The sequence below is a fragment of the Moschus berezovskii genome, chromosome 3 (genome assembly GCF_049115385.1).
Source record: "Moschus berezovskii isolate FMDL1 chromosome 3, NW_MosBer_1.0, whole genome shotgun sequence".
NCBI lineage: Eukaryota > Metazoa > Chordata > Mammalia > Artiodactyla > Moschidae > Moschus > Moschus berezovskii.
The window spans coordinates 40,073,080-40,099,415 of NC_142462.1; the positions used below are offsets into that span (position 1 = coordinate 40,073,080).

At 43.2% G+C, this 26,336-nt stretch overlaps 1 protein-coding gene across 1 annotated transcript in view; it reads left to right on the forward strand.

Annotated features, from left to right (window-relative positions):
* The window catches only part of ABCB1 (ATP binding cassette subfamily B member 1), a 100,399-nt gene that overhangs the window by 58,308 nt on the left and 15,755 nt on the right, over nucleotides 1-26,336 (forward strand). The window contains exons 17-23 of the mRNA XM_055420157.2: nucleotides 35-181; nucleotides 1,381-1,488; nucleotides 4,757-4,834; nucleotides 7,554-7,637; nucleotides 15,180-15,383; nucleotides 24,004-24,104; nucleotides 25,272-25,412. Of these exons, the coding sequence (XP_055276132.2) occupies nucleotides 35-181; nucleotides 1,381-1,488; nucleotides 4,757-4,834; nucleotides 7,554-7,637; nucleotides 15,180-15,383; nucleotides 24,004-24,104; nucleotides 25,272-25,412 (863 nt within the window). The remainder of the gene's footprint in view (nucleotides 1-34; nucleotides 182-1,380; nucleotides 1,489-4,756; nucleotides 4,835-7,553; nucleotides 7,638-15,179; nucleotides 15,384-24,003; nucleotides 24,105-25,271; nucleotides 25,413-26,336) is intronic.

The window sequence follows — 26,336 nt, forward strand, 5'->3', positions numbered from 1 at the left end:
TAACTAGTTTGTTGTAATATTTTGTGTTCTCCAGGATGAAAGTGTACCTCCAGTTTCCTTTTGGAGAATTCTGAAGCTGAATTTAACTGAATGGCCTTATTTTGTGGTTGGTGTATTTTGCGCCATTATAAATGGAGGTCTGCAACCAGCATTCTCAGTCATATTTTCAAGGATTATAGGAGTAAGTGTCTATGTTCATTTTGGGGACTTACCTGTGAGTCCTGACTAAAGAATCAACTGTTTGTATTTGTAAATTTATATAAAAGCCACAAAAACATGCGTTTCACCTTCACATAACAGCTTGAAGATGTAGGAGTGCAAGTTTTATTTGTGATAGGAAAACTGATTTTTCAAAACTTCTTTGTCGTGGCAGTTGGTTTCTATCCTAGGGCCATGGGAATGAGATCCTGGAAAACAGTCCATGAAACTGACTAGGCGACTGTCCCCTAGCTGCCATCACTGGACTCTGAGTCCACCTCAGGAACAGTTCTGTGACTGGTGTACAGAGAGGGTTCCTCGCGTGTTCATCACACCAGCTCAAGGGAGAGCCACTCTCTGACTCGTGTGCTTATAAGGACGTGATGGGGATAAGCATTTGGCCTCTGTGGGATGTCCGTCCCACATATTAAGATGAAAACAAAAGCTTGCAAAAGATTCTGGTTGACATACTGGTCGCACCTGCTTTTCACGATGGCATTTTCAACCATAAAGTTACCATCTCACAAGTCAGATTTTGGCCCAGTGTGAAGGTAGATGGTTTTCTTTCCCTGTGAAGTGGTTGATCTGTGTATGCTTTTTGAGCCCAAGGCATCCTGTTTAGCTCTTTTGACCAAGGTCTTCCAGTGTGGTTCTGGGTCAGCTGGCTGTAGTTCTCCACTGTCTGTCTAACAGGCCACCCTACAAAGAAGGTTGGCTGAAATAACCTCCTTTCTTCGGAGAGACCTGGGCTGAATGTCGAGCTCACCTCCTGGGCTCACCAAAACCACATCAGCAGATGTGTCTCCAGACACCTTGGGACAGTTGGAAATGTCAACTTGTGAAACAACAGACTGCCATACAATGTAGTTTCCCATCAGAGGAATAAGAGAGTATTGTCCCCAATTCTGCTGTAGTGGGTTTGGTGCTGACTTGAAGCAACCATTACTTCAAGAAGAAGTATTAGCAGAGAAAGAGTTGGATAGATTAATGAATGACAGGCCTTGGCCCCTAGGGAAGGCACAATACTGCCCATTTAAGTCTGGCCTTAGGGAAACCTGCCTGACCTCCACCTGCTAAGGCCCTCTTGACCCCAAATACTATAACTAGTTGTAAAATGGGTCAGACTTTGAATGATTTCTTCAGTGGTACTGAAAACCCTTTAAATATTTTTTTTTTTGCCAGATTTTCACCAGAAATGAGGATGATGAAACCAAACGACAGAATAGTAACTTGTTTTCACTGTTGTTTCTAATCCTTGGAATTATTTCTTTTATTACATTTTTCCTTCAGGTAAGTGTCTACATTTTCACTTTTTTTTTTTCCATTTGGATCAATGGAAATGTATCATTACTCAACTGGGGGAATTTATTAAACATCTGTGTGATTTGCTTTTTAGTAGAGTCACTCTTCTAGTCACTGGGCTCTTAGCAGTCAGTTTCCTTGACTTAAAGATGTTTTCTTACTCTGGCTTCCTCTTACATCCCAAGGGAAGGAACCCTTGCTTCCTTCCTTCTCCCTGACTGGAAATGTTCATGAAGTCAGAGGGAACAGAGAGTATTTGATCTAACACAATGATTGGAAGTAAAAGCAGGGGTCTTAAAAATGGAATCTAGGGGAGCTGTGTACACATGTTTGGATATATAAGTACTGCCATCCAGTTCTGATACTCAGGTGTCTTCTAGTGTTCCAAAAGCAAGAACAAACCTTAGAGCCCCACAAGCCAGTCATGCTGATTTTAGAAATACTTAAAGAGTTTGTCATTCTTTTCCTGAAGAAGAAGAAACCTTTCTAATGATGGAAGAATGTCAGTCTTCAAACAAAAACTGTAGTAAGCATATGTAAAGTATCAGATTTTACAGATGGCAGATCATTTGGCTGAAATGAAATTGCCAGGAGGTTAAGCATTCTAGAAGCTCTGCCTGGTAAGGGAGTATGGGCTTTGGTGTTAGGTGTAGAGTCGTGTATGAGTTGCACCAGTTCCTAATTTTGTGTCCTTGGGCAAGTAAATAACTTAAACTGTGTAAGCCTCAGTTCCCTAATCTGTTAAAATGGGGATAATGGTAGCTGACTCTTGATGATGAAAAGAGGTAAGGTCCTAGTTATGTGTGAGATGATTATAAACATAATCACTTATTAAATGAATGAGTGATTGTTGCTGCTGCTAAGTCGCTTCAGTCGTGTCTGACTCTGTGTGACCCCGTAGATGGTAGCCCACCAGGCTCCTCTGTCCCTGGGATTCTCCAGGCAAGAATACTGGTGTGGGTTGCCATTTCTTTCTGCAACGCATGCATGCATGCTAAGTCACTTCAGTTGTGTCTGACTCTGTTGCGACCCTATGGACAGCAGCCCACCAGGCTTTTCTGTCCACGGGATTCTCTAGGGAAGAATACTGGAGTGGGCTGCCATTTCCTTCTCCAGATTGACTGGTTAGTCACATGGAATTTTTTAAGATAGAACTCGCAATAGATCTCTTTATTCTGCTTGGTGTGAGCATGTTTATATATTTTGAATAGACAGGACACTTTTCTGGACATGATAGGAGATCCCAAACCCTGGACTCTTTTGTTACTGAGTTCTTCAAGTCTCTTTGGGGAATCAGATCATACTAGAATAAATGTGACGCTCTAACTTATATACAAGATTGTTGTACCAAGTATTAATGCCAGAGAAGTTGGGAGACTGTAGAGGTTGCTGAGGGTGCAGTTGGTTAAGGAGTTTGGAGCAGGATAAGCTTTCAGTTGGAAATCTGAATTGGTGACGCAAAGGCATTTAAAGTGGTACCTTTGTCACACAGTGATACCCAGGCAAAGTGGAGCCTGGCTCGCCTGGCAAACCAGGGTGAGAACAAAGGCTCTGAATTCCAGGACCTCAGAAGTGCAGAGGTGGCACTGTGCCAACAGTGGTATTAGAACATGGTGTTGGATGGTGTCAGCCCCTCATTTAGAAAAACAAGGAAGGAGCTCACTGGGGGATTTTAGCCCAGGCTCTGGGTGCTCACTCAGGTTAAGATTCTCTTAGATGCACATCAGATTCCAACTCTGCCACCTTAGAACTGTAGCCTCTGGCCACCCCAGCCTCCCCCAACCTCCATTTCTTCTGTAAAGTGGTAATGATAGGTTTGTCCTGAGGACTGGTAGAGATAATGTTCCTGACATACTTATCAGTGGCTAGTTCTCAAGCAAATGACAAGAGTAGTATTCTCACAGTGGGCAGGATAGTTCAGGTTTCATTCAGTTTAATAAGCGGAGACCTTTATCTGGTCATTTCCTAGTAAAGTTAATCATTTTGGTTAACTGCAGGCTTCAACTCAGTTAATGCAGGGTCTCTTTGTCTCCCCCTTATCCCTGGCTAGGTGTATTAGCAGAGAGGGTACTCAGCATTGCAGCACTGGGTGGGGGGCGCTGGTCTGTGTACCCGCCCTGCCCCCCGCTTCACACTGGTGACCGGAGGGGCTGGTGGCCTGCAGTTTCACGGTCCAGCCTGCCTGTCCCCCTTGATCAGGACCACAAGGAAGAGTTTGCTTTCTCTCCACTTGGGCCCTTTGCCTGTGTTTCTTCTCTGTCTCTCTCGATGATGTCCAGCCTGCCGCCTGGGAGTGTGGAGGAGCTGCAGTTGCCTTCTGTCGTGTCTCAGATGCTGCAGGAGACTCAGGGCTCTTACTAGGGCTTCCCTTCTTCCAATGCACCATCCAGCCATTTCCACTGTGCTCTCCCTGGGCCATTGTGTGGCAGGCTCCATCTGTGAGCTTCCCCTTCCCGGAGCTCCAGACAGAAAGTGGCGCCGTGCATCAGTCTGGCCCTATGTATCCCCAAGCTCCCAGGATGAGGGCCCGTCCCCCTTCCTCCCCAGATGTGGCCCAGCACGGCCACACAGTCACATCTTTCTTCTCTCCTCCCAGGCGTCGGTCATATCCTTGGGGAAAGAGGGAGATCAGTGCAGAAAACTCTCTCTCCAGTAAGCCTTCCTTTCCAACCTATTTCTCTCCTAGACTTTGGCTTTTCTTTTAACTTGGAAACAAAGAATTTGATATCTTTGTTCTCTGCATCTTTTTTGGCTGGAGCGGCTGCAGAATCCTGTTTTCCCAGATTGCACCTCAGGTCTGGTGTAATTGTGACCAGTGCCCGTCCCCCTCCCCCCCATTCACTCTCAAAAATTTCCTGCTTGGGATGATTCGTCATATAAACCCCTGGGTTAGAGTCGAATTCCCCTTGCCTTGGGAACAACTCCGCAGCTTCCTCAGTGACAGACCCTGGATCCTGAGAGAGAGAAGTGGGAGTGGGAAGGGAGACAGAGGAACCACTTTCTTGTAGATCCGTGATGGGCCCACCAGCTGGTTGGGGAGCAGCAGTGTCGATTTCAAAACCAGATCCTCCCAACTCTGCTGGTGGTGTGGCCACGCGCATGGTATGCTGTTTGAGAAACAGAGCCGCGAGCCTTGACATCGGGCTTTCTGACTTTGGTGTCCTGCCTCGGCACTGACCCCAGGTCCCTTTCCTGTGGTGTCATCAGCTGTGGTCTCTGACCAGCCTTCTCCCTTGTGGCCTGTCTCTCTTCACAGGGCTTCACGTTCGGCAAAGCGGGAGAGATCCTCACCAGGCGGCTGCGATACATGGTTTTCAGGTCCATGTTGAGACAGGTACGTCTGTGGGGGATGGTGCCCGGGAGGTGTGCACTGTGCCCCGTGGGGAGGCGGTGGGATTGCTGTTGGGTGACGTAGAGTGAGCCACTGGGTGCTGTGCTGGGGATGGGCACGGGGCCCAGGGTCCCCGCGAGACAGATGGAGTCTCCAAGGCAGCTTGCGCTCCACCCTCCGTCTCAGCCGCTGTAGGCAGAGGAGATGGAAGCGCTCTTCCGTGCCCCCACACCCCTTCCTCTCTTTCTTTCCTTCTCTCCCTGGGAGACCCGTGATGCTCATGCTTATTCCTGCCAAGAAGTGCCCTCTGAACCCTTTCTTTCCACAGATCAAAAGTCATCCCTGTGGCCCACTCCCTGCTGCTTGGTTTCTGTGCTGGGGCTTGACTGATAGACTCATTCAAGCTGCAGTGTTAGTAGCCTATAATGACTTAGGTCTCTCACCTTGGGCACCTTCCAGACCCTGACAACACATGGATGTGAATGTTTTTTTAGGGGAAGGGGGAGGAGGGTTCTAGACATGTCACTCAAAGCAGATCAGTTCAAAGGGGAAGGTGTCTAACAGTCACGCACATTTTGCCTGGGACTTTGTAACTTTCCATTTTAAAATCACTAATACGGTGATACTTCAGAAGAATGCCTCAGATATACCTGGGGGGAGGGGGCGGGATTTGAACCCTGGCTCATAAGCATGGTGACCCCCTGCCGCTTAAAACCAAGACATGTTTATGGGGATTGCTGGCTTGGGGCTGACAGAGGCAGGACCAAGTCCAGTGAGTGAGAGAGCACTGTTTGCTGTGGGGCCTCTTGTCAGGATCTCCAGTCAGACAGCATTTATAACTGAGATCCGAATTAGACTCAGGGCCTGGGCCCAGGGCTAAATGCCCCACTCCCCTGCCAGGCCGTAGGCCAAATCCTGGGCCCCTTACACTTTGGAAGCTGAGCTGAGGATTTGTGTCATACCCTCTCCACAAATTGTTCAGTCCCGCCATCGTGCATTAAGTGCCTTCTGCTTACAAGGCATAATACTAGGTATTGTAAGATCTTCAAGTCAGAGTGGTCCCTGTATACATGGCAGTTATGTTCCATTGGGGAGACACTTAAGCACTTAACAATTTTAAAAAAGCAAATGGATATGTACTATAGTAAATTATAATGCTTTATAATTAGTTTTTTCTTGAATATTTGATAAATGTTGCTTTAACTGCAAATCACAGTTGAGATAACTTCTTAGGCCCTTAGTTATTTTTGTAGCAGACACAAACTGAGACTTCAAACTCACAATATTTTTAACATTTTTGTATTTAAAAGTGTAAGTGGTTTTATAAAGAAAATCCTTTTTTATGTTGAATGTTAAACTTCAATCTAGATTTCTTTGGTTGATTTTTTTTTTTTAAAACCCAATTCATTTATTTGGCCATAAACCATTGTCAGCTGTTTATTTGACTTCTCTATTTGAATGTCTATTAAGAATTTCATACCAAATGTCTCCAAAACTGAGCTTTGGACACCCCTCCCACCCTTCGCCGAAGGGCTTGCTCCTTACCTAGACCTCCCCAGTATCAATAAATGGCACCTCCATTCTGCCAGTTGCTCAGGTGAAAGTCCAAGAGTTGTCCTTGTCTCCTCTTCTTTGTCCAATATTAGAACAGCCTCCTAACCCGTCTCATTGCCTCAATCCTTATCCTAGTCCACTAGGTTCATTGCCCAAGAACCAGAATCATTCTTCCAAGATAAAAGTTAAATCACATCCCTCTGCTTGAAAGCTGCTGAAAGCTGCCCATCTCTCTCAGGGTAAAATCTGGAACCTTGGTTTTTTTGGTCCACGTGATGCAGCTTGTGGGATCTTAGTTCCCTGACCAGGGATTGAACCCAGGCCCTCAGCAGTAAAAGCATGGAGTCCTAGCCACTGCACCACCAGGGAATTCCACAAATCTGGAATCTTTGCATTTGCCAGTGAAGTCACAAACTCTGTGTCCCCACTTCCTCCCCAGACCTCATCTCCTAGAGCTTCACCTCATTCCCCAAACACAGTCTACTCTGTACACGTTGGCTGACGTAAGTGGATATGGGGGTAGGGGAGAGGGAGAGCCCTGTGAGAGCGGATGTCTGTTCTGAGGAAGAGCAGCTTCTGTACATTTACGAAGAGGTGCTTTTAAGGCTGGGGACGACATTTACGCTTTCTTGCTTGTATGTGAGCAGATCAAAAATGCCTCTGCCTCGGGGCTTTTGCACGTGCTCTTCCTTCCTTGTCCAGACACTGTCAGCCCTCTCTGTACTCGGGTCTCTGCTCACAGGTCACCCGAGCAAGGCCTTCTGTCTCACCTCCCCAGTCTGTAACATGGTGCCTCCCCCCACTTTTTTTCCCTTCTTACCCCATTCTGGTTTTCTTCCTTGTGTTTATTACCCCTTGGCATGGTGTATGTTAATTTGTGGCTTCTGTCCCTGGAATCTGGGCTTCATGAAAGCAGCAACTCTGTCATTTTTGTTCAGTGTTGAATAGGTCCAACACGTAGCAATTATGTTTGAAACAGAGTAGGCATTCAAAATAATTTTTTTGAGAAATGATCTCTTTATGACTTTTATTAAGTCCCTTTCTTATCTATTCAGTGTCGAATCCTAAGTGCTTAACGTAGGAGAATAAGGACACCCTGTCAGTGCTCTTGAGCTGAAGGTCCCATGTGTCAGGCTTTAAGATGATGAAATGAGTTTCTCTGCCACAGGATGTGAGCTGGTTCGATGATCCTAAAAACACCACGGGAGCATTGACGACCAGGCTTGCCAATGACGCCGCTCAAGTTAAAGGGGTATGACAGCCTCCTTTCTGCTGTGATTGTCCTAATGGGCCATTTAGAATTTGAGCATGAAACTAATTCTCTCCCTACAGTTAATTCTCATCATTTAGAAAATGTCAAACATTTAACCTATGCGATATATCGTGTGTCTTATGGAAAAAATATTATCTGTTTAAGTATCATATGCTGTATCACTGTAGCAGTCATGACTTTTGAGCTCTGTTTTGTTATTTTCCATCTTATTCATGCTATTATCTACATACATGTAGAAGGATAATTGTTTAAAAAGGAAGTATTTATCAGTGTATCATGCAAGCCCAGTCTTTTTTTTAAATCTTTTCAGTCTGTTTTAATGCTTTGCTAATCCCCAGAAAATTGTAATTGCTGCTGAAAAAAAGTGTGTGTAGTTGCTGTAAGAAAGTTTAGGGGCACAGAATTCATAGGGGAGGGAAGAAAATTTAGACAAAGGTTGAAAGAAATGAAGAGTATGAAAAAATTAAAACAAGGGTAAAAGGAACAATTTTATCAGACTATAAAACTTAAATTCTGCTGCTACATGAATCTGTTTAATTAATGTAACTAGAAACTATTGAACCAGCAGGTTTTCATTGGTGGGTAAAGTGACAATTTCTTCTTTAACTGCACCATGTATGCAAGCCAAGTTGCTTCAGTCATGTCTGAGTCTTTGCGACCCTATGGACTGTAGCCCACCAGGCTCCTCTGTCCATGAGGATTCTCAAGGCAAGAATACTGGAGTGGGTTTCTGTGTCCTCCTCCAGAGGATCTTCCTGACCCAGGGATTGAACCCACGTCTGTTAGGTCTCCTGCATTAGCAGGCAGGTTCTTTACCACTAGTGCCACCTGGTCTGTTGATGACAAAAATCTACAGGATGATGTGGAATTTGGGTGGGGGAAGCCTGTGATCTCTGGCATGTCTTTACCTCCCTTGAATTGTATCAATAATCTTTCTGTAAGAGTACTATGACTACATTTCTTCTTAACTAATACATGGGGCTTCTGTAAGGATAAATTCAATTATGAATGTGGAAGCACTTACAGAGTTATAAAATCGCAATAAAATCTTAGACATTGTTATTTTAATGCAGATCTTTTTGCTTAAAGCAAACACATCAACAGAAATTGAAGTTTAGGTCAAACTGTAGAGAACTGGACATGGAACGACAGACTGCTTCCAAATAGGAAAAGGAGTATGTCAAGGTTGTATATTGTCACCCTGCTTATTTAACTTATATGCAGAGTACATCATGAGGAATGTTGGGCTGGAAGAAGCACAAGCTGGAATCAAGATTGCCAGGAGAAATATCAATAACCTCATATATGCAGATGACACCATCCTTAAGGCAGAAAGTGAAGAGGAACTCAAAAGCCTCTTGTTGAAAGTGAAAGAGGAGAGTGAAAAGGTTGGCTTGAAGCTCAGCATTCAGAAGACAAAGATCATGGCATCTGGTCCCATTACTTCATGGGAAATAGATGGGGAAACAGTGGAAACAGTGTCAGACTTTATGTTTTGGTCTCCAAAATCACTGCAGATGCTGATTGCAGCCATGAAATTAAAAGACGCTTGCTCCTTGGAAGGAAAGTTATGACCAACCTAGATAGCATCTTAAAAAGCAGAGACATTACTTTGCCAACAAAGGTCCGTTTAGTTAAGGCTATGGTTTTTCCCGTGGTCATGTATGGATGTGAGAGTTGGACTGTGAAGAAAGCTGATCGCCGAAGAATTGATGCTTTTGAACTGTGGTGCTGCAGAAGACTCTTGAGAGTCCCTTGGACTGCGAGGAGATCCAACCAGTCCATTCTAAAGGAGATCAGTCCTGGGTGTTCATTGGAAGGACTGATGCTAAAAGTGAAACTCCAATACTTCGCCCACCTCATGCGACGAGTTGACTCACTGGAAAAGACTCTGATGCTGGGAGGGATTAGGGGCAGGAGGAGAAGGGGACGACAGAGAATGAGATGGCTGGATGGCATCACCAACTCGATGGACATGAGTTTGAGTGAACTCCGGGAGTTGGTGATGGACAGGGAGGCCTGGCATGCTGTGATTCATGGGGTCGCAAAGAGTCGGACACAACTGAGCGACTGAACTGAACTGTAGAGAATCTAATAGAATAGAATGTAAAAATCACTTGAAATAACTTTGAACTTCCTAAACAGACAATAATCTTGCACTTATGAAGTTCTCACCGGATGTCAGATTGTCGTAAGTGCTGTGGGAAAAGTGGCTGCAGGATACGCTGTTAGGGCATGGTAGGGAAGGAAGGCCTCAGTCTCAGTGATATGGTGATGTACTCAAGAGGCATGAAGGAAGGAAAGATGCCAGCCTTGTAGATGTCTAGAGTGGCATGTTCTCTAACAGAAGGATCAGCAAGTGCAAAGCCCCTGAGGCTCCTGGAGCCTTTATTTCCACAACTGGTCCTAAAACAGCAAGGAAGATAGTATGGCTGGGAATAAAAGGGGTGAAAGGAAATGTCATAAGTTGAGATCAACAGCATATCTGAAATTATATGAGAAACCATTATAGAGTTGTAAACATAGTAGGTACATGATCTGAAATTTTTTAAGACTGCTGTGTGAATAGGCTAAAGGGGCCAGGGAGAGGCAGGGGGATTATTGCAGTAATCCAGCGGGAGGGAAGATAGTGTTTTAGACCAGGATAGTCGTAGTGAAAGTGATGACAAAATCAAATTGGATATAGTTTGAAGCAGTAGCCAACAGAATTTGTTGAGTGGCTGAATGTGGTTATAAGATATAAGAGAAAGGAGATTTAAGGATGACTCCAAATTTTTGGATCTGCACAACTGAAGAAATGAAATTACTGTTTAATGAAACCAGGAAACCTGTGAAAAGAGTTGTGTTTGGGACATGGGAGATGCCCACAGTAGATGGGAGATATCCTGATGGCAAATAGGTTTGCAAATCTGGAGGTTAGCAGAGATGTCTGGAAATAAACATTAGGAGATTTTTCAGCCCATGGGTGTCTTTTAAAGCCACAGTCAGGAGGATATAGCCGAGGGAGCAAGGGTGGATAGAGAAAACAGCATAGTCTGAGCTTAGCTACGAGGATGACCCAGCGAAGAAGAGCAAGAATTCTTGGCTGTTGAGGGAGATGGGCAGTATCCTAGAACAACGTGAGAAAGCATTTTAAGGGGAGAGCAGTCTAGGGTCTTGATAAGCATGCAAGACAAGCAAATATTGTACAATGCTGTAGCCACGTGGAAGTGCTTATGGTTCAAACAAGACCTGTTTCCATGGTGTGACGGGAATGAAATCCTGATGGGAAGGAATTTAAGACAAAGAGGGAAAGAGAAATAGGACACAGTTGGACAAATCATTATAGGACTTTCTGGTAAGTGGGGCAGGGAAATGGGGTGGTAGGTGGAAGAAGATGTAAAGTATAACTCTATTGTATTTTTAATTTAAGCTAGCATAAGATGATAGCTGATTCACATTGTATAGTAGAAATGAACACAACACTGTAAAGCAGTTATCCTCCAGTTGAAAAAAAAAAGACTAAAATTTCATAAGTGGAAATACCCAGAACTTTCAAAATAAAATATAGAATGGCAATAAATAAATAAATAAATTAGGATGAGAATCTGTCCACAAGCTTGGGGTTCATCCGTTGTACTGGCTCCTTGGAAGGGCAATTCCTGGGGATAATGATCTCTGGGGACAAATTGTGTCCTGAAGTTTCCTAAAGCCAGTATTCCCTAGCTAAACTCTGCTTCCATAACTTCAGTGTCTCTCTCACAGAGACGTTCCCACGTGTGTTCAGGTGCTTCCCACCGACACACACACCCCACATCCCATCTGGTATGGAGGACTCATCCTGGAGGAAGCCCACTTATTTGGTCCCTTGCAGCCTAACGTTGAGCAGATGCTGCCTGGATGCTGGGCTGGTGGTCAGGCCTTCATAAATTCCTCTGGAGTCAAACTTGCATAAATTCCTCTGGAGTCAGGCCTTTCCTGTATTTGTAGAATTGTTCTCAGTCCTTCCCCTCTGCAGTGTTGTTGGCTGGGCCCTTGGCCACATCCAGGAACTCCATTCTGTCTAATTGCCTGTTGGGGTAGCCTTCTGCTTCTCACTTGTTTCCTCAAAGGCATCCCAAACTCCCACTGTCACGGCCCCAGTAGCAGGAGCCACTCTGAGTCAGAACTGCTCTCCAGAGTGTAAAGCAGTGGCTGAAAAAGACCAGGGAAGAGGAGGCAAGAAGATAGGGGAGCTTCACCAGAACCAGGAAAGCTCAGAATAGCTGTTGTCACAAATTGGCTGAGAGAGGACAGTTGAATCCCCTCCATGCCACCAACTGACCTGCTTATGATGGTGGATAAGTGTGTTGAATTTGTATAAATGTATACACAGACATACACACACGGGGCTCCCCAGGTGGCCCAAGTGGCAAAGAATCTGCCTTCTATGTAGGAGATGCAAGAGATACGGGTTCGATCCCTGGATCAGGAAGATTCATTGGAGGAGGAAATGGCAGCCCACTCCAGTTTTCTTGCTTGGAAGATTCCATGGACAGAGGAGCCCATCGGGCTACAGTTCATGGGGTTGCAAAGAGCTGGACACAACTGAGCATGCTCAAATACAGAATACATATACACATAAATACATATACATAAGTGTATCTGTTTTACAGTAGGAAGCAGTATAATTTATATATATATAAATACGTTAGGCAAACATTGTTGTCAAAAATCATTGCCACATAAAACAGGGCAAACTCAAATCTGTGTGTATATAGCTAGTGATGATGTTTATCTAATTTTTTCATATTTAACTTCACTATCAATAATTTTCTCCGAGGTATTGATATTTTTGAGTAAGTAGCTTGCTTAATCCTGCTAATCATAAATCAGAAGAAAACCTTTATTTTCTTTCAAAAATCTCAATATTTTGCCTATGAAACAGTGGGCTGTTTAATTTTCATAGAAGGGTTAGAATTTTGAGGAAAAAAAGCTAATAAGAGCCATATAGAAGTCAAAAGACTTCACTTTCACTTTTCACTTTCACGCATTGAAGGAAATGGCAACCCACTCCAGTGTTCTTGCCTGGAGAATCCCAGGGACAGGGGAGCCTGGTGGGCTGCCGTCTATGGGGTGGCACAGAATCAGACACGACTGAAGCGACTTAGCAACAGCAGCAGCAGAAGTCAAAAGAAACTATATATTTTAGGAAAAAAAATTCTGGAGAAAGTGGATGAGAGAAAGATAAAATGTTCTTAATTTCAAAAGGAGGTTCGGGAAATAGGCTTTTTTTTTTCCCCTAGTAAACTCACATATTTTAAAATTGGATTTCAAGCGATATGACGGTGCTCTGAGGGGGAAATAAATAACAGGAGAGGGAGAAACAGGGAAAGGTGGGTAGAAAAATGTGAAAGCATAGTGGGGTGGAGAGATTTCAAGGAGAGACTCTGTGAGTTTCAGATATTAAAGCATTTTTGTCCTAACCTTGTTTCACTCTTGGGCTCTGGCTTTAGAATGTTACCTACCCTCCTCCTCATTGTTGAATTGAAAAATTTCTGGCTTCTAGTAATCTGTGCTCTCCCATGGAGTGTTCTAGAGACTCTTTTTCTGTATGAGGAATAGATATTGGGACAGTGAATGTGTCATTAGAATAAAGAACAGTAACCAGTGCAATGTCACTGGCAGCGTTTAATCATACTATTCCAAGGGGCTTACTTCCCTGCCAGCTTAAGGTCCTAGGTTTTCTGGATCATCTTTCATGTACATTAAAGAAGCATCTTTGATCCAGTTTACTTGTTTCTGTGGCCTTGGCTGCCATCCTCAGTGAAACATTTATGTGTATAGAAGCTTAGGTACTGGAGTAATTTGTCTGCTGTGAACTTGGGGGATGTTCTGAGTGCTTCTTTCAGTCGGGTGCTGTGGGAAATGAGTTCTGAGTAGGGCTTGTGGATACTGAAAAAGGAACAGTCTCCACGTTGCCTGTGCCACAGACTCTTCAGATTATAATCCTTGACTTAATTGAAAATGTGCAAATACAGAGCTGATTTGAAAGGCCACTCCACTCTGACTTATGCCAGGTATGGCTAAACCTCCCTTTATATAAGCTCAGTGATGGGATCAGATAAAAATAAATGCTCTGTTATATATGCCGTTTCTTGCAGCCCTGGTGCAATTCCTTGGTATGGAATTTAATTATAGAGCTATGGGTAGTTTTTTAATACTGTTTCCCCCCAGTTACTGGTTTGGTGTTTATACCAACATAAGTTTCAAATGATTTCAGAAGGTCGACATTGAGGCAGGGGGTTTGGAAAGAATTCTGTCTTAAAACTCGGAGCCGCCAGAAGCTGTGGTTATTAATCAGTGTACCTGGTCATTTTGGGGTTGGGAAAAATTTGACCAGCGCCCCAGAGGTGGAAATGACCATTCTAGACTGTTCTCTATCATGAATCTTTCCCTGAGAATGGCCCCACTCAGGCAGAGGAAGTTTGGAGAGTTGGTAAGACATGGGCCAGAGCAGGAATTTGGAATGGCTTGAGGTTGTGGGGCGTTGCCAGGGTAAGGGAGAGAAGTGGAGAGTAGTGAAGCGAACTGACTTTGTATTTTGACTTCTGACTTTTCAGTTGGAAATAACTGAATGCTTCCGACAGTTATGCTTCAGGCTCCCTCTGGCATGTAAACTGAAGGTTCTGATGCCTGCTTCATATCATAAATTTAAATTCCATAACATTCAGCTCTTTGTATTTTTTCTGATCACTGCCTATCTAGCTGTAGCTCAGTCGTGTCCAACTCTTTTGTGACCCCATGGACTGTAGCTCACCAGGCTCCTCTGTCCATGGGATTCTCCAGGCAAGGATCCTGGAGCGGGTTGCCATTTCCTACTCCAGGGTATCTTCCCGATCCAGGGATGAAACCTGCGTCTCCTGCATTGGCAGGTGGATTCTTGACCACCTTACCACCTGGGAAGCCCTCTAAACACAATAAACATCTCAAATAAGCCACAAAATATTTGGATACCCTCAATGATCAATATTAGGCTTAAATTTATGGATGAGTTTGAGTGTACTCCGGGAGTTGGTGATGGACAGGGAGGCCTGGCGTGCTGTGATTCATGGGGTCGCGGAGAGTCGGACACGACTGAGCGACTGAACTGAACTGAACTGAACTGATGCATCTAACATTGGAAATTTCCAACAGTCCCAGTTGAACGTAATTGTCAGACTATTTTATCTTGCTAATTTGCAGAGCTTGCATTAGGGATCATGGTGTCATTGTTTAATGAAAAGTTTTGTGGCATTAAAAAATCAAATGCGATAGAAATATGTAATTGAACTCTGAAATATTGACCTGCTTTCAGTATTATTCTGAGGTCATGGAAATCCTCATCTGGGAAACCAAATAAAGTTACATGTAAACTTTTACTACTAACTTATTAGCTCATAACCGAGGAGATGAGATTTTCACAAAACTGAATTTTCACAATCCCTCAGAAAATACATAAGCATGCACTTTAGAGATGATCGGAAGGTGTCTCTCTAACCGTGTTTTCTGTTTGTTTTGCAGGCTATAGGTTCCAGGCTTGCTGTAATTACCCAGAATATTGCAAATCTTGGCACAGGCATTATTATATCCCTCATCTATGGCTGGCAGTTAACCCTTCTCCTGTTAGCAATTGTACCCATCATTGCAGTAGCAGGAGTTATTGAAATGAAAATGCTGTCTGGACAAGCCCTGAAAGATAAGAAAGAACTGGAAGGTGCTGGGAAGGTGAGTCAAATGAGATAAAATTTCTGACCTGGGTAGAGTAACATATTCTAAGCAGTGTTGTTCTGTTAGTCATAGCTACTTTCTGTGCTCTGAGGATGGCTTTTGTTTTAATTTTTTGGCTGTGCTGAGTCTTCATTGTGGCCTGTGAACTTAGTTGCATCATGTGGGATCTTAGTCCCTGAACCAGGGATTGAACCTTGGTCCCCGGCATTAGAAGCATAGGGGTCTTAACCACTGGACCACCAGGGAAGTCCCTGAGAATGTTTTTATAGCCATTCCTCAAAGCAGTCTTATTTGACACGTCTTCAGCAGATTGCAAACTGAAGAAAAGTAGCAAAACAAATTCTTAGACTCACAGACTGACCTCTAATTTTGTTGGACTTTTCTAGTTACAATTGTTTTCATATCACTTTTTCTTCCCCTTTCTCCAGAAATCCATTGCTTTATTGAGGCAAGGAGGCCTATTTAATTAGATGTGGGGAGGGGAGATTTTAAAGAATTGAAAAGTCTTGAAGGTATTCACTCTGCCTGGCTAAAATATCGTCACTCTTTCCCTTTCATTACACCTCCTCCCTTTGTGTTATTTCTGTTTGCCAACTGTTGTTAGCCGCTTGGTCATGTCCGACTGTTTGCAACCCCACGGACTACAGCCTGCGAAGCGCCTCTGTCCAGGGGATTTCCCAGGCACAAATAACTGGAGTGGGTTGTCATTTCCTTCTCCAGGAGGTCTTCCCAACCCAGGGATCGACCTGCGTCTCCTGTGTTTCCTGTAATGGCAAGCGAGTTCTCTCCCACTGACTGAACCGCCTGGGAAGCCCCATTTGCCCTTTATCCTGACACACTTTGCTGGGGGTGGGCGGAGCATGTTGCATGCTTGCCGGTTTGTTATTGTTGCTTGATTTGCATTTGGAATCTCCCCTTTTTTCCCCGAAAGTTTTTCTTTATATTGGAGTATAGTTGATCGACACTGTTGTGTTAGTTTGAGGTGTGCAACAAAGTGATTCAGTTGTACGTGCATCTGTCCTTTGTCAAATTCTTTCTTCATTTAGGTTATTACCGAGTTTTGAGTAGAGTTGTTGTTTTGAACAGATGCATATATGGCACTTGCTTTACTCCTCAGGGTGACCTGTGAGATAGGTTCTTCTATTAGCTCCTTTCTCAGGTGAGGCTGAGGCGCAGGCAGGTAATGCCACAGCCTTAGAGCTCATAAGCTTCAGAGCCAAGATTCAAACCCAGACAGTCATGCTCCCAAGTTGTACCTCAGTTAAGAAACAGAGAGGTCTTTGACATATACAGACTGCCATGTGTAAAATACATAGCTGGTGGGAAGCTGCTGTTGAACACAGTAACTCAACTCAGTGCTCTGTGCTGACCCAGAGGAGGAGGATGGAGGGGAAGAGGAGGCTCAGAAGGAAGGTGGTATACGTACACTGAGAGCTGATTCACGTTGTTGTACAGAAGAAACCAACCCAACATTGTAAAGTAGTTATCCTCCATTAAAGAACAATAAAACAGAGGTCTGCTGGTAGTGGAACATAGTCTGATATCACATGATCTGTATCATCGCAGAAATGAGCGGTCAGAGCTGAGCTCCCTCAGAACTAGGCCTACCTTCTAGGATAGGGATAACTCTACCCATGGACCCTCCAAGGTGCCTAGGAGTCAAGGCAGCGGCCCGGGCAGATCCAGTGGCCTTGAGTACTTTGTCTCTGGACCAGGCACCTCACCAATAAGGATGATGAAAGTGGTCCTTTGGTTGGTTATCAGCACTCATATTTTTTCCGTTGCCTCCCTGCTATCTCCTCTGACTTTTTGTACCCTGTGTCCTTGGGATTCGTTCAGGAAACATCTTTGGATCAGCTTTAGTGCTTCTCGGTGATTGTCTGGGGGAGAAAGTCCTCATGTGAGGTTTCCCTTTAGGCAGTCAGAGGCCCGTCCTGAAGTCCAGAAGGATGGTGCTGGCCCTCAGACATTGGCTGTGGTCAGGCCCAGGTGACGTCGGCCCCTGGCAGGGAGTCCGTCCTGTGACCAGTCTCTTCATTTAATCCTGTACTTTGTGGGATTTTCCCCTATGGTATTGATTCATCTAATGAGAAGATGAAAAACTGTGCATACAAAGAGGGTGCATTACTGTTTCTACTGTCATCGTTTATGGAGGTGTTCAGTGTCCCAGAGAGGAGGTTTAGGTTGTTTGTAGGAGATGACCAGTCGGAAGCTGATTCATTGCAAGCCACAGGTTTTCACCTTCGAAGTACTGCGTTAGCTTTAAGACTCTGGTAATTTGTTGGAGTTGGGGCAGGTGAAGGGTGCAGATGGAAACAGATATGTTTGAGTATAGCAGGTTTTCTGGATAAAGGTCGGGAGTGAGGTAAATGCTCTAAATCGGTGGTTTGTGAGAGAGATAAAAGCAGGTATGGGAAGTGATTGCTGCACCAGCCAGTCTATGAAACAGTAAAAGTCAGCTCCCATCTGATCATCATTCTCAGGCTACCATTTATTGATTGTTTATTATATACCAGGCATCATGCTAAGAATGCTACATGGTCTCACTTGATACTCTCAAGAATCCTTTTGAATTACCCTGTTAGATCGTAAAACTCAGGGTTCAGAGGAGTCAGGTAACTTTAGCAGCAGCCTAATTGGTCTGTCTGTCCACTTTTTATATTTGTCTGACAGAGGCCACAGTCATCTCTTATAAACACAAATAAGATCCTGCGAACCTCCACCCCTCCAGTGACTTCTGATCACACTGGCAATAAAATCTGACAGAATGTGGTCCACTGGAGAAGGGAATGGCAAACCACTTCAGTATTCTTGCCCTGAGACCCCATGATCAGAATGAAAAGGCAAAATGATAGGACACTGAAAGATGAACTCCCCAGGTCAGTAGGTGCCCAATATTGCTACTGGAGATCAGTGGAGAAATAACTCCGGAAAGAATGAAGGGATGGAGTCAAAGCAAAAACAACACCCAGTTGTGAATGGAACTGGTGATGGAAGCAGGGTTCAATGCTGTAAAGAGCAATATTGCATAGGAACCTGGAATGTTACATCCATGAATCAAGGCAAATTGGAAGTGGTCAAACAGGGGATGAGAAGAGTGAACATCAACATTCCAGGAATCAGTGAACTAAAATGGACTGGAATGGGTGAATTTAACTCAGATGAGTATTATATCTACTACTGTGGATAGGAATCCCTTAGAAGAAATGGAGTAGCCATCTTGGTCAACAAAAGAGTCTAAAATGCAGTACTTGGATGCAATCTCAAAAACAACAGAATGATCTCTGTTCGTTTCCAAGGTAAACCATTGAATATCATGGTAATCCAAGTCTGTGCCCCGACCAGTAATGCTGAAGAAGCTGAACAGTTCAATGAAGACTACAAAACCTTCGAGAACTAACACCCAAAAAAGATGCCCTTTTCATTATAGGGGACTAGAATGCAAAAGTAGAAAGTCAAGAAACACTTGGAGTAACAGGCAAATTTGGCCTTGGAGTACAGAATGAAGCAGGGCAAAGGCTAATAGAGTTTTGCCAAGAAAACGCACTGATCATAGCAAACACCCTCTTCCAACAACACAAGAGAAGACTCTACACATGGACATCACCAGATGGTCAACACCGAAATCAGATTGATTGTATTCTTTGCAGCCAAAGATGGAGAAGCTCTATAGAGTCAGCAAAAACAAGACCAGGAGCTGACTGTGGCTCAGATCATGAACTCCTTATTGCCAAATTCAGATTGAAATTGAAGAAAGTGGAGAAAACCACTAGACCATTCAGGTATGACCTAAATCAAATCCCTTATGACTATACAGTGGTAGTGAGAAATAGATTTATGGGACTAGATCTGATAGATAGAGTACCTGATGAACTGTGGATGGAGGTTTGTGACATTGTATAGGAGACAGGAATCAAGACCATCCCCAAGAAAAAGAAATGCAAAAAAGCAAAATGGCTGTCTGAGAAGGCCTTACAAATAGCTGTGAAAAGAGAAGTGAAAAGCAAAGGAGAAAAGGAAAGATATAAGCATTTGAATGCAGAGTTCCAAAGAATAGCAAGGAGAGATAAGAAAGCCTTCCTCAGTGATCAATGCAAAGAAATAGAGGAAAACAATAAAATGGGAAAGACTAGAGACCTCTTCAAGAAAATTGGAGATACCAAGGGAACATTTCATGCAAAGATGGGCTCGATAAAGGACAGAAATGGTATGGACCTAACAGAAGCAGAAGATATTAAGAAGAGGTGGCAAGAATACACAGAAGAGCTATACAAAAAAGATCTTCACGACCCAGATGATCACGATGGCGTGATCACTCACCTAGAGCCAGACATCCTGGAATGTGAAGTGAAATGGGCCTTAGGAAGCATCACTACAAAGAAAGCTAGTAGAGGTGATGAAATTCCAGTTGAGCTATTTCAAATCCTGAAAGATGATGCCGTGAAAGTGCTGCACTCAATATGCCAGCAGATGTGGGAAACTCAGCAGTGGCCACAGGACTGTAAAAGGTCAGTTTTCATGCCAATCCCAAAGAAAGGCAGTGCCATAGAATGCTCAAACTACTGCAAAATTGCACTCATACTGCACAGTAGTAAAGTAATGCTTAAAAGTCTTCAAGCCAGGCTTCAGCAATACATGAACCGTGAACTTCCAAATATTCAAGCTGGTTTTAGAAAAGGCAGAGGAACCAGAGATCAAATTGCCAACATCCGCTGGATCATCGAAAAAGCAAGAGAGTTCCAGAAAAACATCTATTTCTGCTGTATTGACTACGCCATAGCCTTGACTGTGTGGATCACAATAAACTGTGGGAAATTCTGAAAGAGATGGGAATACCAGACAACCTGACCTGCCTCTTGAGAAATGTTTATGCAGGTCAGGAAGCAACAGTTAGAACTGGATATGGAACAACAGACTGGTTCCAAATAGGAAAAGGAGTACGTCAAAGCTGTATATTGTCACCCTGCTTATTTAACTTACATGCAGAGTACATCATGAGAAATGTTGTGCTGGGGGAAGCACAAGCTGGAATCAAGATTTCTGGGAGAAATATCAATAACCTCAGATATGCAGATGACACCACCCTTATGGCAGAAAGTGAAGAAGAACTAAAGAGCCTCTTGATGAAAGTGAAAGAGGTGAGTGAAACTTGGCTTAAAACTCAACATTCAGAAAACTTAAGATCGTGGCATCCGGTCCCATCACTTCATGGCAAATAGATGGGGAAACAGTGACTGACTTTTATTTTTGCGGGCTCCAAAATCACTGCAGATGGTGATTGCAGCCATGAAATTAAAAGACACTTGCTCATTGGAAGGAAAGTTATGACCAACCTAGACAGCATATTGAAAATCAGAGACATTACTTTGTCAACAAAGGTCCGCCTAGTCAAAGCTGTGGTTTTTCCAGTAGTCATGTATGGATATGAGAGTTGGACTATAAAGAAAGCTGAGTGCCGAAGAATTGATGCTTTTGAACTATGGTGTTGGAGAAGACTCCTGAGAGTCTGTCGAACTGCAGGGATATCCAGTCAGTGCATCCTAAAGGAGATCAGTCCTGGTTGTTCATTGGAAGGACTGATGCTGAAGCTGAAACTCCAATACTTTGGCCACCTGATGCGGAGTGCTGACTCATTTGAAAAGACCCTGATGCTGGGAAAGATTGAGGGTAGGAGGTAAAGGGGACGACAGAGGATGAGATGGCTGGATGACATCACTGACTGGATGGACATGGGTTTGGGTGGACTCTGGGAGTTGGTGATGAACAGGGAGGCCTGGCGTGCTGTGGTTCATGGGGTCTCAAAGAACTGGACATGACTCAGCAACTGAACTGAACTGAACCTCCACCCCTCCAGTGACTTCTGATCACACTGGCAATAAAATCAGCCCTGGGTTATACAACTCCGCATGGCCCAGCCCGTGAGGCCTTCTCTGGCCGTCTTGCACTGCTGTCGCCCTCATGCACCCTGCCCTGGCCTCGGGGCCTTCTCTCAGTTCCTAGAAAACTCCAGCTGGTTCGCTCTGGTCTTCATAGCTCTTCTGAGAGGTCTCTCCTGACATTCGAGTTCATTCCTGACACTTTTCAGCACTTGATGTTTCTTTCCTACTTGTTTATTGATTAATGACCGTCTTCCCTACTAAGGTGGGGACCAGGACCATATCTGTTGGTTTCCCGCAGAAGGACGGAGCCGGTCCAGGATTGCAGAGCAGGACTGTGTGACGTCAGAGCCAGCTCTTAAAACCTCTGCACTGCTGGTGATCTCTGCTCCGGTGATTTTTGTCACGTTTTCCACAAATGAACATTTTCATAGAATAGATGCTTTTTATTTTTCATAAATAAAAGCCGTAATCACACTTGAGTTGCTACAAGGGTGGGAAGAGAAGTGTGAGGTTTTTCAGGAAACCTATGCATATTTTTTGCATTCTAAAAATTATTTAGTACATGATGGTTTCTGAGGGAAACCCAATGCTGTTGATATTTCCTCTTGAATTACAACTTCTCTCTCCTCATGGTGGTTACTGAGTCTCTATGTAAAATTTGGAGTAAATGAAGCTGCGAGGATGCAGAATACTAATTAAGCCTTTTTCTAGTTTCTTCTTGTGTGACAAGATGAAGATGATTGTGCAGTGTTTATATTATTTTACTCACTATTTGAGGTGTGCAACTCATGAACTCTCACTTTTATTGGGCTGTCCACACACTCTATAAAGTGATGACGTTACAAACCAAACATTACACACTGGTGTTAGAAAAAATGTGCCCAAAAAATGTGTTTCTTAAAATCATTACATTGAAATTCACAGTAAAGTCTGTTTTTATTTTCAGCAGGCAATTTTAAAGTTTGGTGAATTTTCTTAACTAATGCAAAAAAAGCCTCTTTTCTTTGTTTGAAGCCTCGTAAATGAAAATATTTCTACCAACGATTGATTATCTCTGAGGGTTTGACTGGAGGTGGATTTTTTCCTCTAACTTTTTGCTTTTTGCACTGTTAGTGTTTTCTAAAATAAGTATAATTTTTATAATATGTAAATAATTGCATGAAGTATTTTAACATAAATTGAATCTGGACATTTCCCTGTATTTGTTAGTTGCTTATAGTAAACTTAGTTCAGTCTTGTTGGCCTGCTGGGTCAGAATATATTTTTTAACTTTATTTTTAAAATACTTTTTTTGTTTATAAGAATATGGTATTAATCTCTGTCTTCTAGTAGCCTTTTGCATTTGTCTTTAAAACCAACAGTGTCCTATCAAATATTCACTACTATCTTTGAAGTTAGGTATTGGTGTAGGATTCAATAAAGAATCAGTGAGATTTTGGATTTGTGATTTGTGTGCCATAAATCACTCTCATGTAATTAAAATTGTCTGTATTAGAGTCAATTCTGACCAGGGAAGAGGCCAGAGAAAGGAAGAACATCTTAATATGGGTAATTTCTCTTAGTGATTTATAATTTAGACTTAAAATCTAAAAATTATTTGTCTTAAAATTAGAGTTAAAAGGGATTCCAGAGACCCTCTTGTCTATCCTCATTTTATAGATGAGGAGAACAAGACAGAGAGATATTTTAAGGTCCCACGCCGAAGCAGGCTGAAATATCATTTTGTATTGTACACTGGTGTTTTCTGTATTTTCTATAGCCTTTTTACCCAGACCCTAAAAGGTGGTAAATGATGTACTTGTCCTAATGAGATAGCCTTGTTGGAAGTTAACTTTCAACGAAAACATAATGAAATGAAAGAAACTTTCTGGAAAACAAATTGTTAATATGTGCTATACTCCTTAAAAATTAGTTTATTTTCTTTGACCTTGTTAATTCAGTTTTAAGAATGTCTTAAGAGAATAATTTAATAGGTACATAAATGTGCAAGGATGTTTTCACAGCATTCTTTTTAATGAGAATTGAAAACTTTGTTCAGTAAAAGCTTTGTTCAGTGGCCCTTTAAACAACCCATTGTTAATATGTATATTTAATAACCTTGGAAAAGGCTCTTGATATTTGTTAAAGTAAAAATTAAGGCTGTAAAGCCAAACATAGAACTTCAGCCCAATTTTGTTAAACAGGTATATTTTTAGAAAATAACAGCATATAAACTGTTTTGTGAAATACACCAGTATGTAACTTTTCATTACCTTCTTTATCTTTTCAGTATTTTCCAAATATTCTTTAGTTGTCTCAAATGACAGTTATGCAGCGAAAAATAGAAACATTACATATTTTTAATATAGCAATTATAATGATATTATAATAATTTATATATAATAATTATGAACTTAAAATGTGACCATCATAGAAGAAAGAGCACTTCAGTGAGGTAAAATACTGAGTTCTCAGGTTACTTTCGCTCATGTTAAGCTCTGTGGCTTTAGGTAAGGGCCTTCTTCATCTGTTGACACTTGAGAATCTCTTTCTGCAGAGAGGAGTTTAAATTAGCTCATATTCTTTCCAGATCTAAAACTCAATTTGATAATGTCCTTAGTATCTCTTTCCATAGCAAAGAAACGCAGAGGTTATAATAAGTATTATTTAATATATAATATTACTCTCTTTAGTGGAATTCCATCTCATTGCCACTGTTGGCTTTTGTCCCTTTAGTGACGGAGTGTTCTCTGTTACAGATTGCCACCGAAGCAATAGAAAACTTCCGGACTGTTGTTTCTTTGACTCGGGAGGAGAGGTTTGAATATATGTATGCCCAGAGTTTGCAGGTACCATACAGGTAATAGCCACTGATGAGTAGGAGGGGAGTTTGGGGAGTTTTTCGGTCATCAGGTTTGTTTTCAGGAAAATTACTTTGACCAGAAGGTAGGGAGTAAGTGGAGAGACTTCTAGAAGGGAACCAACTGGGAAGCAGTTGTAATTCTCCCAGACAGGAGTCACAAGACCTGACCTAAGGCAGGGACGCCTCTGAGGTAGAACCTGTGAGAGCAGGTAACCGAGGGCAGGGGAGGGAGCGAGGGTATTGGGAATGCCTCTGACCCTGTGTTTGCGTGGTGACCCGGCTGCACGGTCCTGCTGGGGATGAGCTCTTTGTGGATCATGGAATTTGGGGTGTCTGTGAGGCTTGAGGGGGGGTGGTGCTTCCTGAGGACACCCTCCCTTCCTTCTTCTCTTTACCCGTCTCTGGTGCAGACCCCCTGTCCTTTAATGAACTCACTGTGAGTGCTGTAAAAAGTGACGTGGATACGAGTAGGCCCACCTCTTTGATTCGTTTCTTATACGATGAAAGGAGCAGATTTGGGTTTTATAGTAGAGCTTTTTTATAGGAAAAAAACTGTTTAAATCCCAGTACTCGAAACAGAAGCTGAGCTGCTCTGCTTGCAACAGGCCCACTCACCAGTCTGTGCCCACATCACCCAGGTCCATGGGGCTCAAAACCACACATGTTAACTCCCTGGTGGCACCTTCCCTAAACCCCCTAGAGGGTTAGTGCCTCCTCCTCTCTTGCTGTGACGTGTTATAAGGTAAACTTCCACTGCATGAATAATCCAACTCAACTCCTGGGTCCCCAAGGACAAGAACACACCTGGTGCCTCTGCATGCCTTTCATGTCCCTGCAGCTTATGGGCGCTGGGTCAGCACGTGTTGCGCGATTGTCCAGTGTGGAGCACATATATGTTACATGTCCACAGAGCAGGGAAGGGAAGGAGTACATTAACCCCTAACAAACACCTCTTGTCCTTGGCTTGTTTTACCTTGACCTCGACACTTCGAGGTGTGGTTGGTTCTCTGTTGAAGTGGAGATGTGAGGACCAAACTTAGTGTTTTGGAAATGAAACGCATTTTGTCTGCTGTGCCACCATCCCCTACTGCTATCGCATCAAAGATTATGTTTTAAGTACTGAGAAATGAAAGTCAAGTAAATGTCAGAATGTCTTCTTTTCAGAAACTCTTTGAGGAAAGCACATGTCTTTGGAATTACATTTTCCATCACCCAGGCAATGATGTATTTCTCCTATGCTGGCTGTTTCCGGTTTGGTGCCTACTTGGTGGCGCAAGGCATCATGGAGTTTCAGGATGTTCTCTTGTAAGTATGGGGCTCCTATTGTCAGTCGAGCTCTAGAAATGAAACCAAGGTGCATGTGCTTCATGCCTGGATAGGAAGCCTCACCGTGAAGCTTCATGAAGAGATTTTGGTGATTCAGAAGTTGGCGTTTTGTCTCTGAGTCTCCGTGTGTTACTCTGAAAGCGTCCCATTTCAGCTGGGGAATTGGTGTCTGCCCTTCTCCCCAGTACTGACTCACACCCTTGACCTTCTCAAATCCATGGCTAGGTGGGGTTGTGATTCAACGAGGGGTTTCCAGCAGGCCTGGGTGTTTGGGAAGAAGCCTCACCCAGAGTCAAGTACCTGGTTCCTTTGAAAAGATGCTGAACAGGGCAGCTAAAGAATAGATGTGGAGCACTGAGTTCTGAGAGCCCTGGAATATTCTAGGATACATTTGCTTTGCTTGATAAGAGGAAAGGAATTAGAAGGTAAGAGCTGGAGAAACTGAGGAATGAAAAAGGAAAGCCCTATGGGAATATCTGGATCATCACCGTGAAATGCAGAAGATTGTACCTGAGTCAGAAAACAGGCCTGGACTTCCTTCCAAAAGCAGAGACATTACTTTGCCAACCAAGGTCCGTCTAGTCAAGGCTATGGTTTTTCCAGTGGTCATGTTTGGATGTGAGAGTTGGACTGAATATACAGTTAAACCAAAATATGTGGTTTGGTTGTGAAAAGTGAGTGTAATTTTTCTGAGTGTCTTGATTTGGTGATGTCTGAGCTGCCCTTTGATAGCATACCATAATCAACGGTGACACAGTTTTATATTTAAACCAGCATCATTGAAACTTCTAAACCAGCATCATTGAAACTTGGAAGTATGTGTCAGTATAATATTTACATCCTATTTAGACATCTATTTGTGCATGCATTCTAGGTTTCTCAGGATGACCTCAAGAGAAGATT